This window comes from Cervus elaphus, chromosome 8 (assembly GCF_910594005.1).
Source record: "Cervus elaphus chromosome 8, mCerEla1.1, whole genome shotgun sequence".
Taxonomy (NCBI): Eukaryota; Metazoa; Chordata; class Mammalia; order Artiodactyla; family Cervidae; genus Cervus; species Cervus elaphus.
In genome coordinates, this window is record NC_057822.1 from 19456593 (window position 1) to 19476867 (window position 20275).

The 20275-nt window shown below is 44.3% G+C and overlaps 2 protein-coding genes across 3 annotated transcripts; one reads left to right on the plus strand and one right to left on the minus strand.

The window, feature by feature from the left end:
- Positions 1-2884: 2884 nt before the first annotated feature.
- LOC122698586 (small cysteine and glycine repeat-containing protein 4-like) lies at positions 2885-3669 on the minus strand. Of its 2 annotated transcripts, XM_043909804.1 has the most exons (2): positions 3362-3669; positions 2885-3331 (listed from the first exon to the last, which is right to left on the minus strand). In XM_043909804.1, exons 1-2 carry the CDS (start codon positions 3616-3618, stop codon positions 3280-3282), a joined length of 309 nt encoding a protein of 102 aa, XP_043765739.1. In that variant the 5' UTR covers positions 3619-3669; the 3' UTR covers positions 2885-3279. The 2 variants fall into 2 exon arrangements, with proteins under 2 accessions (XP_043765739.1, XP_043765738.1); XM_043909803.1 differs by having other exon boundaries at positions 2885-3669.
- A 3807-nt stretch (positions 3670-7476) lies between these two features.
- LOC122698589 (small cysteine and glycine repeat-containing protein 7-like) lies at positions 7477-8286 on the plus strand. Its single transcript, XM_043909808.1, has one exon. The coding sequence runs from the start codon at positions 7527-7529 to the stop codon at positions 7836-7838; it is 312 nt and encodes a 103-aa protein (XP_043765743.1). The 5' UTR covers positions 7477-7526; the 3' UTR covers positions 7839-8286.
- Positions 8287-20275: the final 11989 nt, after the last annotated feature.

Sequence of the window (20275 nt, forward strand, 5' to 3'; positions counted from 1 at the left end):
ATAGCTCAGTTTTTATAGAGTGAACGTTACCTCCCCCTTAAGTCACCACATATTACATCAGATATTGGTTTGTGCTTCCATCAATATTTTTCCCCCATGTTTTTCCCCTATGCATTCATCTAGAATGTTTCTGATTACAGGGTTTATTCTTAAATGTCCTGTACATAGTCTTCTTGCCTCAATGGCCTAACATTCTCACTCTAACAAAAACAATGTTCCACAAATCTCAGGTATAGTGTAAATTATTTGGACAATAAAACAATACATGGGAAGGGTCACAGTAACATGTTTGACATTTCTGAGAATAGTACCATGAGAAAAACCTGATATTTTTCTTTACCTGAAACCACAAAATCTCAATTTACAAGATTAACTATTAAACAGCAAAAACACCTCTACAGCAGCAAAACACCTCTATTAATAGTGAGATAATGGCAGTGAAGCTGGTTAATATAAATCTTCTATTGAAATCCTATGTACCCCATTTTCTAATTTTACAAAAATACCCATAATATCCCATGTTGTTTAAAGAAAGGGAAACAATGAACAAATAGCAGCAAGAAAATAGCAATAGTGAAAACCCTTTCACCACGGAGCAAGTAAACTAAAGCACTAAACTATTTCTAAATCTAAATGCCTCTACTCTTTTCTATTCTAGAACATTATAATTTTTCAAGCAAGCAGCCAAACTATACCTGTGGCCTTTTCTTTTCTGACTTGATGTTTATGGTCGTGTCCTGAGCCAGAGCAATCATGTTCAGTTCAGTTCAGTTCAGTCACTCAGTCATTTCCGACTCTTTGCGACCCCATGACTGACAGCACGCCAGGCCTCCCTGTCCATCACAAACTCCTGGAGTTTACTCAAACTCATGCCCATCGAGTCGGTGATGCCATCCAGCCATCTCATCCTCTGTCGTCCCCTTCTCCTCCTGCCCCCAATCCCTCCCAGCATCAGGGTCTTTTACAATGAGTCAACTCTTCACATGAGGTGGCCAAAGTATTGGAGTTTCAGTTTCAGCATCAGTCCTTCCAATGAACACTCAGGACTAATCTCCTTTAGGATGGACTGCTTGGATCTCCTTGCAGTCCAAGGGACTCTCAAGAGTCTTCTCCAACACCACAGTTCAAAAGCATCAATTCTTCAGTACTCAGCTTTCCTCACAGTCCAACTCTCACATCCATAGATGACCACTGGAAAAACCATAGCCTTGACTAGACGGACCTTTGTTGGCAAAGTAATGTCTCTGCTTTTTAATATGCTATCTATTTCCAAAAAGGCTTGGACTTTTCCAGGGAGGCCTTATTACTATATATTTCCAAAAATTAATAGAAAGCCCAACAACAGTAAGACAGAAGGAAGAAAGGGACATACCGGGCCCCCGGGACAACCTCTAGGGGAAGAGCTGCCTTGCAGATTCCTTTCTGGTCCCGTGACCTTGTCCCGAGGACAACCTCAAGGGGAAGAGCTGCCTCGCCGATTCCTTTCTAGTCCCAGCGGCTCCCGAGGGGACATATTGGGCCCCCGGGGCAGCCCCGTGTGAGGAAGAGCTGCCTTGCAGGTTCCTCTCTCGTCCTGTGACAAGGTCACAGTTTGGGCGCACTGTGGATGCCCAAAAAAGGACGGTTTGGGCGCACCCCGGCGGCTCCCGACACATGGACAGCATGGAGATCCAACCAGTCAATTCTAAGGGAAACCAACTCTGAATATTCACTGGAAGGACTGATGCTGAAGCTCCAATACTTTGGCCAACTGATGCGAAGACCTGACCAAGGATTCCAAGGATCATTAGAAAAGATCCTTATGCTGGGAAAGATTGAGGGCAGGAAGAAAAGAGGGTGAAAGAGGATCAGTAGGTTGGACGGCATCACCGACTTCAATGGACATGAGTTTGAGCAAACCCCAGGAGACACAGAAGGACAGGGAAGCCCAGTGTGCTGCAGTCCATGGGGTCAGAAAGAGTCAGGCACCACTGAAACACTGAAGAGCAACAACAGCGTGAGTTTAGGGGATACAGTTCAGTCCACAGCAATCATTGTCGTCCCACCTTGCCTATTCTGTAATTGCAGGCATCATAGACATTTGCTGGGTTTTGTATTTGCCCATAAATATGCTACCCTGCCATTGTTTCGGTTCTTATTGCTTGTCCCAGGAACACTGATGGAACTTTAGTTCTCCGATTGTGGTACAGGTGGCTGCACCAAGTTCCTTCTTGAAAACCTTCACTGGCCAGCAGCATTGTTGCGTGTCAGAGCTCCACCGGCTGCAGCCGTGTGCTTTAAGCAAGTTACTTAACCTCTCTGTGCAGAGGGCGTTGTAATAGTGCTTCTTTCAAAACAGGTGCATTGTTAGAAAAGTGCCTGGATTTTAAGGGCAATGTGTGTGCTGGTCACCGGTGTCATTGTGAACGATAGACTTAGTGTCTTTTTGGTGCTTATTTCTAACTATTTATATTGATATGCTCTGTACTTAGGTGAAACGCATGGCTTGCTGGTTTCCATATGTGCTTTGAACTTTTCCATCCCTCACTTGTTCGCCCTCCTTCAGAATGTCTGCCTCCAACTATCTCCACTTGTCACAGTCTTACTAATTCTTCAAAACAGCTCAAAATGTCATCTCTTTCTCTACTCGTTACACCCTTTTCTCAGCCAACAATGAGGAGTTCCTACTGCCATGATGCATGACATCATGGTCTCCTGGTATGTTTATTGTTATTCTGTCTTGCATTCATGGCTATTTGTGTATGGCTGGATGGTAGAGTAAATAAAATTGTAAACCACACCAGGGCATAATTATTTGTGTATCCCTGACAACCCCAAGCCATGGGAAACTATAATTAATACCAGTTTAATAAGAGTATCTCTAAGAATAAAACAAGAGCAAATGTTCAGAATTTATTTTTGTATTTTATTAAGACATTTTAATGACATCATCTAGAAAAAACTCTATGGCCACAGGAAGAACAGATATTTATGGTAAAAAACAAGAAGGCAAGGCAAAGACAGAAAAGAAGTTCACAAAAAAAGTGAGAATCATTACCTCATTTTGCTGAGCTTAGTAAGCAAAATGCCCTCCATCATTTTTCTTGGATGACTTTGAATAAAATATCCATGTGTGACTAAATTAAAAAATGGAAAAAGATACTTAAAGTCAGAGCATGCGAACCAGAGGGAAGTGCCATAAAGCCCAGGTTCCAAAGAGAGAGCACAGTACAGATGGATGGATGAAGTCTCAGCAGTGGGAGCAAGCAGACGCCCAGCAGCACCTGCAGACCAGCTCACTCAGTGGCAGCACTGCTTGTGGCAGCAGCACTTCTGCTGGCAGCAGCCCTTCTGCTGGCAACAGCCCTTCCCACCGCCGCAGCCACACGAGTTGCAGCTGCAGGTGCGGCGGTGGCAGCAGACCACGGGGACGCTGCAGCAGCCCCCGCAGCAGCCGTAGCAGCAGGGGCAGCAGCTGGTGCAGCAGCCCACCCGGTAGCACCTGCAGCTGCTGCAGCCGCCGCAGCCGCCGCAGCCGCCGCCGCAGCCGCCGCCGCAGCCCCCGCCACAGCCGCCGCCGCAGCCCCCGCCGCAGCCGCCGCTGCAGCCGCCGCAACTTCCACAACCACAGCAGCCCATGGTGTCGGTAGAGAGGACTTGGACTCAGGAGAGGTGAGGAGGGAGTCTCAAGATGTGAGGGAGGTTGAATGTCACCTTCTTCTAGGGGGACCCTTATATACCATCTTCGGGAGCTGAGCCAAGAATATACAGTTTGTGCCCTGTTGTTCATCCCACTTCCTATAAAAGACCTCACGAGACTCTGACATCCTTCCTTGTTGAGACTGTGTCCAGTTAACATTGCTATTTTAAACCATTACCTGTCTCTTAAAGCTATATTTGGATTAGAACACACTTCGAACAGCTTTGCGCTCCTAAGGACTTACACGTGTATGTATGTTTTGCCCCAGGGACTGGAATAGTGCCTGACCCATTGTACATATTCAACAGCCAGCTGCTGTATTAAATAAATGCCTGAAATATTGAAGAACTATCCTCATTTTTTATAACCGTGACAGTTTGCATCTGGAGTCAGGTAAAAGTCCCATTTTTTAACATATGCTTCTTAGTCATCGCAGGTTAGGAAAAAAGATTGTTTTTCTCTCTACTGAGATTCAATGTTTATCCACTAAGTTACAAAAACCTCTTGGAAGAATAAGTGAAAAACCAGACCCCAAACAGAAAGAGCATCCTTAACATGTCACCTTAAAACGCAGGTGTGGTTTCCGGTTCAAGATAGCAGAGGAGAAGGACACACACTCCTCTCCTCCTCCAAAAACACCAAAATTGCAACTAGCTGTTGAACAACCATCAACAGGAGGACACTGGAACCCATTAAATAAAAACACCCTATGTCCAAAGACAAAGAAGGAGCTGCAGCGAGACAGTAGGAGGGGCACAATCATGATAAAATCAAATCCCATACCCTCCATGTGGGTGACCCAAAAACTGGAGAACAATAATACCAAAGGAGTTCTTGCACTGTTCTGATAGTTCTGAACTCCACATCAGGCTTCCCAGCCTGGGGATCCAACAAAGGGACTGGGAATCCCCAGGGAATCTGATCTTGAAGCCCGTGGGATTTGATTACAGAACTTCCAGAGGACTGGGGAAAATAGGGACTCCAGGCTTAGAGGGCACAAACAAAATTTTGCATGCACCAAAACCCAGAGGAAAGGAACAGTGAACCCACAGGAGACTGAACCAAAACGACCTGTTAGTGTTGGAGGGCCTCCTGTGGAGGCATGGGTCGGCAGGGGGCTCACCACAGGGATGGGGACACAGGCATCGTCAGGCCAGGAAGGTCCTCTTGGTGTAAACCCTCTTGGCGTTCACCATTAACCCTAGCACAGAGAGCCCACAGACCCCAGGGCTGGGTCACCTCTGGCCAAACAACTACCAGGGAGGAGTGGAACCCCACCCATCAACAGATAATTGGATTAAAACTTTACCAAGCAAGGCCCTGCCCACCAGAGCAAGACCCAGTTTTTCCCATCACCAGTCTCTCCCATCACCAAGCTTACACAGCTTCTTAGCCCCATCCATCCAGAGCAGACAGAAGAAGAAGCATAGTTTCACAGTGGCTAAAACAAAAACCATATTACAGAAAGTTAATCATGAGGAAAAAGCAGAAAGTTATGTCCTAGACAAGATAAAATGCCAGAAAAAGTGGAGATAAGCAACGTTTCAGAAAAAGAATTCAGAGTAATGATAGTGAAGATGATTCTGGATCTCAGAAAAAGAATGGAGGCAAAGATCGAGAAGATGCAAGAAATGTTTACCAAAGACCTAGAAGAACCAAATAAAGAAACAACAAACAGAGATGAATAATACTAAAAGGAATGGATAGCAGAATAACTGAGGCAGAATGGATAAATGACCTGAAGGACAGAATGGTGTAAACCACAGCCCCAGAACAGAATATAGAAAAAATAATGAAAAGAAATGCAGACTGCCCAAGAAACCTCTGAGGCAACATTAAAAGCACCAACATTCACATTATAGGAGTCCTAGGAGGAGAAGAGAGAAAGAAAGGACCTGAGAAAGTATTTGAAGAGATAATAGCTGAAAACTTCCTGAGCATGGGAAAGGAAAAAGTCAACCAAGTCCAGGAAGCACAGAGTCCCAGGAAAAATAAACCCAAGGAGGAACACACCAAGACACACAGTAATCAAACTGGCAAAAATTAAAGACAGAGATAAAATATTAAAAGCAACAAGGGAGAAACACCAACACACAAAGGAACTCTAATCAGGCTATCAGCTGATTTCTCAACAGAAATTTTACAAGCCAGAAGGGAATAGCATGATATGCTTAAAGTGATGAAAGGGAAGAACCTACAACCAAGACTACTCTATCCAGCAAGACTCTCCTTCAGATTTGAGGGAGAAATGAAAGGCTCTGCAGACAAGCAAAAGTTAACAGAATTCAGCACCACCAAACCAGCTTTACAATAAATGCTAAAGGAACTTGTCTAGGCAGGAAACAAGAGAAGGAAAAGACAGAAATAAAACCAAACAAATGCAGAAAATAAACCCCAAACAATTAAGAAAACAGTAATAGGATCATATATATCAATAATTATCTTAAATGTAAATGGATTAAATTCACCAACCAAAAGACATAGACTGGCTGGGTGGATGAAAACATATACACATATGTACTTCCACTTACCACATCACTTGACTTGACGCCACCCCCCCCCCCCAAACTGTATGTAATTATTTTATATTGTTAAGTTAATCATGTTCCCAGTATGGCTTGTAATTGTAATTATCTTTTTTGGGGGGTGGGGAGGTTCTGGCTATTGATTGTGAAAACTGATAAAACATCTTTTACTATTGTGATTATGTTTAAAAAAAACAAAAACAACAACACAGCTATGCTTTTCCTGGCTCCCTGAGGTTCTTATTTTATAAAACTTGACTGTTCATTAAAGATTACCCTGCCCCTGCCAAAAAAAGAAAACTTGTGTGATGTCAGATGCTAAAACTATAATTTTTTGTAGCCCACACCTAACATCTGCTAGGAGGAAGTTCCTCCTTGTCATTTGTCTGTTAAATAATTGGGTAAACAAAAATAAGAAAGATTTCATCCAGTGGCTGGCCTTTTCCTGTGCCTCTCTGGGTTTGAGACCTGCGGCCAGCCCATCGATTCAATCCAAATATGGCCCAGGGGAATGTTTATTTGAAGTGACTGGTCTCCATCCAGCTGGCTCTGCGGGTCTGGTTTCCTAATTTCGCCCCAAGTAGCTTGCAGGTGTAAAGAGTAGTCCCCTTGCTTGACCGTCTTGAGAATTGAGGCCTGCCCAGCTAGTCCAGGAACTCCAAAGAGCTCACTGTCAGTCTCTCTTGAGACTTACACCGCAGCTTCTGCATCAGAGACACCTGGGCTTGGGCAGGTCTGTGCTTCTCCCAGGACAGTGGTGTCCCTGGACTGACAACTGGCATCTCTTTGTTAAGTTTACCTTTTGAAAACTAGAGAAGGAAATGTTAATATGCCCTCCTTTGATTTACTTCTCACCATTGAGCGGTTTCTCCCAGCCCCCCATTTCCATTGCCCAACGTCATGGGAAAACTCTGGGGCACTCGTGGGAGCTCTTCAACTCTTCACTCATGTGAACTCTAGGATGGTCACGTCTGACACACAGGCAACACTCTGAAGCCCCTGAGGCTGCTTTTTCCCTGCACCTTGGCCATCACTTTTCCACTTCTGAACTAAAGATCTGATACACAACCATTTCATTCCCAACAGAAAACTCAAAGTTATGGGGCTGCTATGCTAAAAATAGCAAGTTATCATGGCACATGTACTCAAGAAGGAAGTAAACAAAAGGTCTTGTGAGACTCTTCCAGGGAAACTGGGCCAAAAAACAGGAAAAGGGGTCAGTATATAAGGGTCTCCCCCAGCAGAAGGCAGCATCCAACCTCCCTCTCCTCCTGAGTCTCGCTCCTCACCTCTCCTGAGTCCAAATCCTCTCTCCCGACACCATGGGCTGCTGTGGTTGTGGAAGTTGCGGCGGCTGCGGCGGGGGCTGCGGCGGCGGCTGCGGCGGGGGCTGCGGCGGCGGCTGCGGCGGCTGCAGCGGCGGCGGCTGCGGCGGCTGCAGCAGCTGCAGGTGCTACCGGGTGGGCTGCTGCACCAGCTGCTGCCCCTGCTGCTACGGCTGCTGCGGGGGCTGCTGCAGCGTCCCCGTGGTCTGCTGCCACCGCCGCACCTGCAGCTGCAACTCGTGTGGCTGCGGCGGTGGGAAGGGCTGCTGCCAGCAGAAGTGCTGCTGCCACAAGCAGTGCTGCCACTGAGTGAGCTGGTCTGCAGGTGCTGCTGGGCGTCTGCTTGCTCCCACTGCGCAGGCAGAGGGAGCACTGCCTCCATCCATCTGTCCGCTCTGCACGGTCTCTCTGCCACTTGAGCTTCCTAGGAATTTTCTCTTTGGTTGTGTATATCATACTCTGAGGCTTCAGTGATTCTTCACTTCTTGAGGGTGATGGCAGGACATCGTATACAATGACATCCAGTGGGGAAAGATGGAGTTGCTTCTTCATCAGTAGCTGCAGCGCTTGGCAGGTGCTGAGAATATGGCAGTTGTAGAGACCAACCTCCCTCAATTCAATCTTGTCTGCTTCTCCCAGATCTGTTACCCTGCTGTGTAGGATTTAGACTCTGTGTTGGGACTTTGTTTTAGTATCTTCTCTTTTTGCTTTGAGCAGTTCAAGCCTTCATACCTTTAAAGTGTTTAAACCCACGGGAATAATTAAATTCAAAGTTGTGAGCACCTCTAAGCACCTGATGGCAGCCCATAGCCCTGATCTCAGACTAGTAGGATTGGGATCCTCGGTATTTTGATCTGTAGCAGGTGTTCATTGTTTCTGTCCACCAAGTTTTGCCTTTGCCATCTCTAGGTACAATGCATTCCTGATTTCGTAATGCCTGCTTTATATTTCTAGTTATTACACTGCCACTTTCTAAATGTCAAATAAAATAAACTAAATCATCCTCAAAATATTGACTCATAAGATCTTCTTACTTGATTGTAACCTCTGAGGGAAGATGGAGGGGTAATGTTGAATAAGGAGGACAGAGACCTCCCTTGGTTGCTTGAATTGATTGTGAGCACAAACTACTTTAATGGAAGACCTACATTAATAAACATTAAAATTTTAAGTTTTTTATCTGTGTCTCATCTATTTTGTGACCTGATTTTTTTTTCCAAGGTTATCTTAAGTGAACTGATAATAATAGCCAAGCACACACACCAAGCTGGACAAAGTTTACCTGGGCTGTAGAATTTCTGCCATTGTGATCCATGCATATTTCCTTCTTTGGCAAAATAATTTCATGAAAGTATGGATTTCATATGCAATTTAAATTTGATTTGTTAAGAGTGTCTTTTTGACAAGTGGGTTTCTTCAATTAAATTTAAAATCCTTGTTCAGTCACAAAAGATTGATTTCCACAGATTTTTAGCCAATTCTGTGTCTAATTACAATGTAAATATCCTCTGTAACAGAATGCAATACTGCTTCTCAGTTTAGAACTATATTTTCACACTTACTGTGAGCAAATCAGGATTTGGAATTATGAAGCTTTTAGGTGAACTCTGCCATTTCTTCCAAAAAAATGAATTTTCCACAGAAGATCACACCCATCCAACCACCATTACAGCCATCATCACCATCCTGACCATAATCACCAGCTTGACCACCGTCAATTTGCATTAAAAAAGAATGAATTGAAAGAGTAGCATTGAAACATATAAAATTATCATATGTAAAACAGACAACCAGTGGGAATTTACTATATATCTAAGGAAGATCAAACACAGAGCTCTGTGACAAGCTAGAGGGATGGGATGGGACAGGAGGTGGGAGGGAGGTTCAAAAAGGAAGAGACATATGTATACCTATGACTGATTCATGTTGATGTATGGCAGAAACTAACACAATATTGTAAAGCAATTATCCTCTAAATAAAAATTTTAAAAAATAAAAATTAAAAGGAAGACTGAATAGAGAAACTTAAGGAACTCACCTTTCAATGGTCTTGAAACAGTATTTTCAAGGTCCCCATAAGCTACTTTTGAAAATGAGTAACAGATTGGAATGCCCATGGAGAAACAATCCCTCCTCTACAATATCTGTAAGAATGCTGAATAGTACTATTTCTTGGGACAGCACTTAAGCAGTCTGAACTTTCATTTCTTTAAGTACATGTCTTTTAATTCAGAAATTTTCTATCTTGGACAAAAGCATACTCTTTACAAGGCTACACACGTTACCAAATCACACTTGAGTCTGCTACCCACATAAAGCCAATCTCCTGGCTGCAGGTGGTGGTGAGGGAAATTGCAGCCTTTACTATAAGGCGCCTCACAAGGAGAATGGGTGGCTCATGCTCAGAAACCCCAAACTCACCAAAGGATTTCAGCAAAGCCTTTTAAAAAGCCAAGTAAGGGAGAAGGTCACAGGGTCTGTGATCAGCTCATGCACAGTGCTCTGATTGGTTGATGGTGAGGGAACAGGGTGGTGTCACAGAGGTTAACATATCAATCCTTAGGCACCAGGAGGTCTGCAGGGCAGGTGGAAGTTTCTAAAAAAATATCTTAGAAAACATGCATCAGATGTTATTATTTAAGCATGCAGAGAGGAGAGAGAGCAGAGGGTATAGGGGAGGTGTCTGCCCTGGGAGGGTCCCTCTTGGTCGAACTCATGGCATTGAACTTACAGACTTTGTTGTTCAGTCACTCCGTTGTGTGCAACTCTTTGTGACCCCATGGACTACAGTACACCTGGCTTCCCTTTTCTCTACCATCTCCCAGAGTCCACTAAAACTCATGTCCATTGAGTGGGTGATGCCATCCAAACATCTCATCCTCTGTCACCCCCTTCTCCTCCTCTCTGCATACTTTCCCAGCATCAGGGTCTTTTCCAATGAGTCAGCTCTTCATATCAGGTGGCGAAAGTATTGGAGTTTCAGCCTCAGTCCTTCCAATGAACGTTCAGGGTTGGTTGTCTTTAGGATTGACTGGCTTGATCTCCTTGCTGTCCAAGAGGCTCTCAAGACCCTTCTCCAGCATCACACATAAAGACTAGGAAAACACTATCTTCCCCTGTGTGTATCTGTGTGTGTTAGTTGCTCAGTTGTGTCCAACTCCTTTGACCCCGCAGACAGTCCGCCAGGCTCCTCTGTCCATCCATGGAATTCTCCAGACAAGAATACTGGAGTGGGTAGCCATGACACCACCCTTATGGCAGAAAGCAAAGAGGAACTGAGGAGCCTCTTGATGAAAGTGAAAGAGGAGAGTGAAAAAGCTGGCTTAAAACTCAACATTCAAAAAACTAAGATCATGGCATCTGGTTCCATCACTTCATGGCAAATAGATGGGAAAACAATGGAAACAGTGGCAGACTTTATTTCCTTGGGCTCCAAAATCCCTGCAGATGGTGACTATGGTCATGAAATTAAAAGACACTTGCTCCTTGGAAGAAAAGCTATGACCAACCTAGACAGCATATTAAAAAGCAGAGACATTATTTTGCCAACAAAGGTCCATCTAGTCAAGGCGATGGTTTTTCCAGTAGTCATGCATGTCTGTGAGAGTTGGACTATAAAGAAAGCTGAGCACTGACTAATTGATGCTTTTGAACTGTGGTATTGGAGAAGACTCTTGAGAGTCCCTTGGACAGCAAGGAGATCAAACCAATCAATTCTAAAGGAAATCAGTCCTGAACATTCATTGGAAGGACTGGTGCTGAAGCTGAAGCTCCAATACTTTGGCCACCTGATGCGAAGAGCTGACCCACTGGAAAAGACCCTGATGCTGGGAAAGGTTGAAGGTGGGAGGAGAAGGGGACAACAGAGGATGAGATGGTTAGATGGCATCACCAACTTGATGGACATGAGTCTGAGCAAGCTCCAGGTGTTGGTGATGGCCAGGGAAGCCTGGCGTGCTGCAGTCCATGGGGTCACAAAATGTTGGACACAACTGAGCTGAGCTGAACTGAACTGGGCCATTCCCTTCCTCAGGGGATCTTCCTGACCCAGGGATCAAACCCACACCTCCTGCATTGCAGGCAGAGTCTATTACCATCTGAGCCACCAAGGAAGCCCTGAAATCAGATTCAATTTCTCTCTGTACAACAGAATCCTGCCCACTTGTCTAAAAAAGGAAATAAATCTCCATGAACTGAGAAGGAATGATTTCAGATAGATTAAATGTTCATAAAGCAAGCTACAGTGTACAAGGTCAGTTATGCAAACTGAAATTTACCTAAACAATTAGAATACACAATCAAGAGAAATGTGTTAACAATGAGGTATACATGAGGTGTTGTCCGAGTAACTGCAGGGGAACAAAGGGAACTAGGGAGGTTTGGGGCTTCCCAGGTGACGCTAGTGGTAAAGAACCTGCCTGCCAATGCGGGAGATGTAAAGAGATGTGGGTTCAATCCCTGGGTTGGGAAGATACCCTTGAGGAGGGTACGGCAATCAACTCCAGTATTCTTGCCTGGAGATTCCTCTGGACAGAGGAGCCTGGCAGACTACCGTCCATAGCGTGGCAAAGAATTGGACATGACTCAAACGACTTAGCACCCATGCAGGGAGGTTTCAGGAAGAGGACCTGATATGATGGTTCCCTGCAGGCTTTAATGGTACACCTGTGATGGCCCTGCCACCACTGGAGCATCCTGTGACATCCCAGCTGAGCAGCATTAGTGCCCTGGGGAGCCCTGAGCCAGGGGGAGTGACGCTCTGAGTTCTCCCTCTTTGCTGGCCTCTCTGGATGTCCAACCACAACTTCCTTGGTACTGGGGCTGAGGGGTTCCAGGGAAAAGCGAGGCAAAGATAGCCTGATAGCAGCTCCCTTCCTGCTGTGTTGGATGCAAGTGTCTGATTTTCAATTGACCAAAGACTTCAACGTCTCCAGATTCCTAGTGGGTAAAATAATTTTGGGGGAGATCCACGGATTCTCATGTACAAAATCAGCTCAATCTATAGGTGTCATTGGTCTTCCCTGGTGGCTCAGTGGAGAAGAATTCACCTGCCAATGCAGGAGACATGGGTTTGATCTCTGGTCAGGAAGATCCTCTGGAAAAGGAAATGGCAACCCACTCCAGTATTCTTGCCTGGGAAATCCCACGCACAGGGAAGCTTGGTGGGTTGCAGTCCATGGGGTTGCAAAGGGTCAGACATGACTTAGAGATAATAATAATAACTAAACAATAATAACAACAATAGGTGTCATTAAACGATTCACCCTTACCTTATTTCCTGCATGTTTTTAAATTCCAATAGGTGCTGTCCAAAAGATCTTCTATAGTCACAGAAGTAGACCTACAACAATCTCTCAGATTCCTAAGGAGACACACCCAGATAAGAGAGGCTTGTCTCCAAACACATTCAGGACAGAAGTGAGGACTGTATGATTAAATTATCATTATGCATTTATGTAATTATGCATTATGAAATCTGCTTCAGAGTATCACTGTTGAAGCTGTACAGTTGGGAGTTCATTACATGCTTAAAGTTTCTTTACAATAAACAGTATAAAAATACAAAGATCAACAAATAGTGTACAATTAGAAAAAGATGCTCAACCTCACTAATAATCAAGAAAAATATTGATCTTTTCATCTGCTATAGTAACAAAACATTGCTTTAATACTATCTAGTGTTGGTTGTAGAGTATAAAGTAAGCATCATACTAAGTGGGTGAGAATAACTGATGTACATTCTATAGGGGGTTATTCAGTTAACTTTTATCACTATGCAAAACATAGGTAATCTTTGATATGGTAATACCATCCCTAGAAATTTGTTCAGAGGAAATAATCAGAACAGAGAAAAGATGTAATATATAGTTAACATTTATGGAGTGCTTATTTTGTGCTGGGGCCTGACACTTTTAATCTGCATAATAACCATATGGATCAGATATTAATATTATTATTATCATTTCTATTGGTTCAGATGCTAAAGAATCCACCTGCAATGCAGGAGACCTGGGTTCGATCCCTGGGTTGGGAAGATCCTCTGGAAAAGGGAACAGCTACTCACTCCAGTATTCTGACCTGGAGAATTCTGTGGATGGAGGAGCCTGGCAGGCTACAGTACGTGGGGTTGCAAAGAGTTGGACACAGCTGAGAAATGTTCGCTTTCATTTTAGGAATAGGAGACCAGAGAGGTGAAGTCATTGCACAAACGAGTAAGCGTTAAAGCTGAGAATTGAACCCTGGGAATCTGACTCCATGTGGGGAGTGTTATTTCACTGTTTGGACATTCACTGTTTGGAATGTTTGGACATTCAGGACCACATTAAAAGTTCACTTATATAGACTTCCCTGGTTGTCCAGTGGCTAAGACTCCAAGCCCTTAATTCAGGGAGCCCAAGTTCTATTCTTGGTCAGGGAACTAGATCCCACATGCCACAACTATGAATTCGCATGCCACTGCTAAGATCCAGTGTAGACAAATAAATTAGATAACTAAATTTTTAAAAGTTCACTCATAGGCATTTGGCCAAATAAATTGTGCTATCTACAACTGTTACAATAGTTCCTACATGAACATCAAGCACCTTTGACTCTCACACTCATCCTATCTGTACTTGCATGTGTACAAAGCTGAAGTTCCCTATAAAACAGCCCGCAGCGTATTCCAAACAAGGACAAACTGTAGCAACATGCTTTAGCCACCCAAATGTTCAGGCCTCTAATTAGAGCAGGGTCACATTTCCATCAACCTCCACAGTCATGGTTGTGTCATGTGGGGTAATGGCTGGATCCGCCCCAGTTTTTGTGTTGGAATCTCATCCCTCTGGTAGTCACTGCCAGGCTGCCCTAAGCCTCTGCACCCTCCCACCACTTGTCGTAAGAGATCCCTAGGTTGCCGGGTCACCTACTCAGCTGTCCCTCCTCACGGCACCCACCCACAATCCTCCACTTTCAACCTCCTCACCACAGACCCTCTTTGCTGCTTCTGACCGACTCTTGTGGATCCTTGCTCTGCTGGACTGAGGGTGCCCTTCTGGCATTCACTGCTTTTATACCATCCATACCCACCTCCCCTCCTCCATCCCAGAGGTGGAACAGGGTCTTCTTTTAATTCCCCACAACTTTTCAGGCTCCAGATGACAACCAAGCTAGTCTCTACTTAAGGTACAAGGACAACAGAAAGGGATTTAATATCATACCAATGCAGCCATGCTCTTTACCCCCTAATGCCTCTGTGATCCGCTCCATTCCACTACTGGTCTCTGGGGGGAACACCAGCCAGCTCCCCTCCTCCAGGCACCTTTGCTCCCCTGGGAATCTAGGCACAAACCACAATTAAACTCCAATGAAAGGAAAATTGGCCCACCCTGGGTGGGGCCTCGTCCTGATCTTATTCTTAAATCTACCCCAGGTCTAGGCAGGGACTGTGGGAAAACCTGCTCCTTTCAGGGTAAATCCCACTTTATTCTCACCCACACAGATGAGGTCTTGCCTCCAAACCTAGAGTTCACAGCAGGACAATTACTTCAGAACACAATAAACCAACATCTGTACCACCTGATACCTGGAGTATTTCAAGTAATCATATGTATGGGATGGGCTTGCCAGGTAACTCAGCTGGTAAAGAATCTGCCTGCAATGCAGGGAACCCCAGTTCAATTCCTGGGTCAGGAAATTCCCCTGGAGAAGGGATAGGCTACCCACTCCAGTCTTCTTGGGCTTGTCTGGAGGCTCATATGGTAAAGAATCTGCCTGCAATGCAGGAGACCTGAGTCCGTATAGTCAAGGCTATGGTCTTCCCAGTGGTCACGTGTGGTTGTGAGAGCTGGACCATAAAGAAGGCAGAATTCCTAAGAACTGATGCCTTCAAACTCTGGTGCTGGAAAAGACTCCTCAAAGTCCCTTGGACAGCAAGGAGATCAAATCAGTCAATCTTAAGGGAAATCAACCCTGAATATTCAATGGGAGGGCTGATGCTGAAGCTCCAGTATTTTGGTTATCTGATGCACACAGATGACTCATTGGAAAAGCCCCTGATGCTGGGAAAGATTGAGGGCAGAAGGAGGAGAGGTCATCAGAGGATAAGATGGCTGGACAGCATCACCAATGCAATGAACATCAACTTGGGCAAACGCCGGGAGATGGTGAGGGACAGGGAAGCCTGGCGTGCTGCAGTCTATGGGGTCGCACAGAGTCGGACACAACTGAGCGACTGAACAACAACAATGTATGGGACATAAATATTATGCCTCTGTTGAAAAGTGCCCAACTCTGACTTCTTCATGTTCATGGTCCTTCCCTTCCTCTCTTAGGGTAAAACTGACCTGGATCATCTTTCCTTCGAAATGATGGGCTTGAACAAGAACGTGAACACTCACACACTCCCCACACCAAGAAAAGAAATAGGGTGACCCAGACAGTTCTCTGTAAACACAGCTAAAATACCTGTCAAATTACTGTTCCCTGAATGAACCTTGTCATCTGCCTCTGCAAGATCAGGATAAATGCTTATCTAGTGGTGGACCCTGGTAGCTCAGCCAGTAAAGAATCAGCCTGCCATGCGGGAGACCTGGGTTCAATCCCTGGGTTGGGACGATCCCCTACAGAAGGGAAAGGCTACCCAATCCAGTATTCTGGCCTGGAGAATTCCATGGACAGAGGAGCCTGGCAGGCTACAGTCCATGGGGTCGCAAAGAGTCGGACATGACTGAGCAACTTTCACTTTCACTGGTGGACCCAAATCAAAGGAGCAGTAACCTGAAGGTAGCTTGAAGTGGTCAGTCACATTGAAGCCAGACATGGCTTTCAATTTTCCTATGAAACCTCTGCTGCTCTCTCCAAAGTATTACAAAGGGGCACAATTACAGGATGGAAGACAGTTGATAACTTTTCATGTTTGAAACTGAACTCATTATCTTCCTCAAAAAGATGCCTTTGTCACAGACATCCTTTCCTGATTTCCCTCAGTTAACAGCAATCTCATCCTTTTGCACCAGCCTAAAAGACGCTGATGCCACCTGGACTCCTGTTTCCCTCCCACACATGTGCTGGGTTTATCAGCAAGTCCAGGGGACATTACCAGAGCCCAAAGCACTCATATTCCACTCACCACCTCCGTCCAGCAAGAACTTCCTCAAGATGGCGCAGTTCCCATCCCAGCCCCTCCAAAGTCAATTCTCAACGTGCTGTTTAGAGTCATCCTTTTATAATGAAAGGAAGGTGATCCCTTTTCTAAACTCACACTCTTCCCAGGTTGCCTGCTCCACTCATGGTCAAAGCTGAAGTTTACAATGATCTATAATGACACCCATGAAATGCAGTCCCCATCACCTTGCTGACCTCCCTACGCTCAGCACCCTCATTGACCTGCGCTCTTTCTGCCCCCTTCCCACCATTCACAATGCTCTTGTCCAATTAACTGGCCAGTTCACTCCTCCATCACTTTCTTCCTTTGCTCAGATGGCACTTTCTCTTCGAGTCCTATATAAAATTGAACTGCCCAATAAAAAATTGAAATCCCACCTATCCTCTCTGCTACTCAAACCTCTTATATTCTGCTCTATTTCTTTTCTTTTGCATCACATTTTAATTTGCTTTGTTCTTTTTAAAGGACTTCAGAGGCCCAGAAGATGATGGACTGTAATCTCTTTGGTTCATAATACACCCTAAGCATAGTTTTCCTTATTTATTCTGCCAAGCATTTTAATAATTTATCAAGCTAGGATCTTAACAAGATAGCCTAAATATAAGGCTCCTACCACCCCAATTTGCCCCCTGTAACCCCACACTCAGGCAAGCCCCTACCCTAATGCCTGTACTCATAATTCCTTTGATTTTCTATGGTCACGGATTGCTTACAACTATATGCATTTCTTTCTATGAATATGCTTCAGTTATTTGTTCATATCTTCTCCAGCTGATGGGAAGTTCCATTGTTTCCAGGTTTTGCTACTTTTGACAATGCTGCTATGAACATTCTTGTATGTATCTCCTAGAGACATATGCAAGAATTTACACACACTTATGAGTGAAATGCATAAGTCTTATGGAAATACATGAAGATCAATCAAAGAAAATGGGTAAAGGTCATTTATTCAGAGTTACTATGGCAAAGGGGCCACCCACTGTCACTGTGTTATGACAGAGACTCAAAGGCGAACAGAGGAGTGGGAAAGCTTTATGGTGGAAAAAGGGGAGGATCCATGTGGACCCTGAATGGAGGCTGTTGTAAGGAAACTGGATGTGGCTAACTAGAAGTGGGGTGTCCTATGCAATGGGCTAGACATGCTTGACTTTCTTTGACTCATCTTAAGTTTGAAGAAGGCGAAAAAATTAGGGAAGTTGTCAGCTATTAATCAAATTGCTACAGACAGTATCATTTGACTTCCAGCACCCTTTGCTAAAGATACTTGGCTACATGGGCTGGTCATTTAGATAACCATGCCATGAGCATGCATGCAACATAGCAAGATCAGCCCAAGACTGATATTGAGTTGTTCATTAGATCTGAGGTTTCATCTATATAATACATATTTCTGTATAATTTCTCTTCCTGAACTTTTAAATTATAAAGTAATTAATTTAATTATAATCATAATAATAATGTTACTTCAATTATAAAGTAAATTATACATATCTGCAAGTCAATTATTTGTTTCACCCTTTATAACATTTAATAAACGCTCATTCTTTGTAGAAAAATGTATTAAATACTTTCTAATGCTCTGTGATACTTCTTTAAAATTCATATTGTGTTGTCCCTACATAAGCTCTCTGGAAATATCTATAAGCAATGGGACACATGCAAGCCCTCAAAGATCCATCAGGAATTCAGTACCCTGCAAAAACAGTGTCTGGACAGAGCTTTTAGACAGTATGACCTTTATACTTGTGGATGTCAATGTGTGTATCCACATTTAAGGTGTATTTACTATTACAACTCCATTACCTATTATATTTTATCTATTCTACAGTTATAAAAGTCACCATGGCATGTATGTTTCTAATTTACATTCTAATTTACATTCTGAAAATAATGAAATGTATTAAAGTATCACTTGTGTAAAAAGAAAAAATTCCTGAGGGCAAGAATTTTTATCTCTTTTGTTCACTGAAGTATTCTCAGTGTCTAGAACAGTGCCTAGTGTATTGTAGACATTCAATATATATATGTAAAATGAAGGGATATGATGTATCTATAAAATATTATTTTACGGGTGCATATGTTTGATTTTGCCATTACCCTCACAAGTAAAAACTGCATCACTCAGAGCTACAACCCCTCCGTTAATGCAGGCTGGCTTCCAGCTTTTGCTTATTTTTATATAATCCACCACATGCTCAATGTTTGACAAAGTTGGTGATCACCAGGTAAATGCTGAAGCAAACTCATCTATTTATATTATTAGCCTTTGATGCACCTATTAATGTGAAGGCTGGCAAGTAGTAACAAGCTATAACCCCCCAGTAAGCAGGATCACCGGAGAAGGCAGTGGCACCCACTCCAGTACTCTTGCCTGGAAAATCCCATGGACGGAGGAGCCTGGTAGGCTGCAGTCCATGGGGCCACGAAGAGTCAGACACGACTGAGTGACTTCACTTTCACTTTTTACTTTCATGTATTGGAGAAGGAAATGGCAACCCACTCCAGTGTTCTTGCCTGGAGAATCCCAGGGATGGAGGAGCCTGGTGGGCTGCCGTCTATGGGGTCGCACAGAGTCAGACACGACTGAAGCGACTTAGCAGCAGCAGCAAGCAGGATCACTCCTCATTGTCTAGGGACATCTGAACACAGACTGCGCCAGGTGGGAAGGGCTCGTTTTTCCCTGTGCCGGGTTAAATCCTCCCACAGCCTCTCCCTAGAAGCACCCCGGTCGCTGTTATTATTGCTGCTGTTTAGTTGCTAAGTTGTGTCCAACTCTTTGTGACCTCCATGCACTATAGCCCACCCGGCTCCTCTGTCCATGAGCTTCCCCAGGCAAGTATACTGGAGTGGGTTGCCATTTCCTTCTCCGGGGGATCTTCCTGACCCAGGGATCGAACCCAAGTCTCCTGTATTGGCAGATGGGTTCTTTACCGCTGAGTCACCTGGGAAGCACATGTCATTGTTATTGCGTGTGTGCTTCTACCGTGCACCCAGAACCAGTGTCTTCTGAAGTTCTTCTCAATGCAACACTTCTAAAGTATCCACCCGCTGTGAACGCTGCCCAGAGGAGTGGGGGAGACGCAGAGGCAGGACCTCTGTGGTCCCAGCACCGTCCAGAAGGAATAAATCACCTTCTCAGCAACTGCCTGACCACTGACGCAATGACCTGCCCCTTTCTTCATCTCTTGCTTTGACCAGGGAACAGACTTAGGTAGAAAATCCTAAGGGCACTGCATTCCAAGGGTGGGTTTATCAACATCGTACACTGTGAGTGGTTTCACCTTCAAGGGACTGTGAGAGATGTGATTGAAAGTACCTTGTTGTAATCTCTTCATTTTTATATTCCTACAGTGGTCACTTATGATAGAATATAATCAAAGTGGGTAGTGTTTCAGTAACTCACAACTCTTAAGAATAGGTTTATTCACTCAGGACCAGATCAGTATTTTATAATCATAATCCTCTGAAAGAAAGTTGATTAGTACTGGTAATGAAATTTTAAAATCTCACTAAATCGTGGTCAGATGTTAAACAAATAAGAACTACACAAATAAACTAAAATAACCAAGACCTAAACAAATGCACCTTGCTTTAGGCGTTG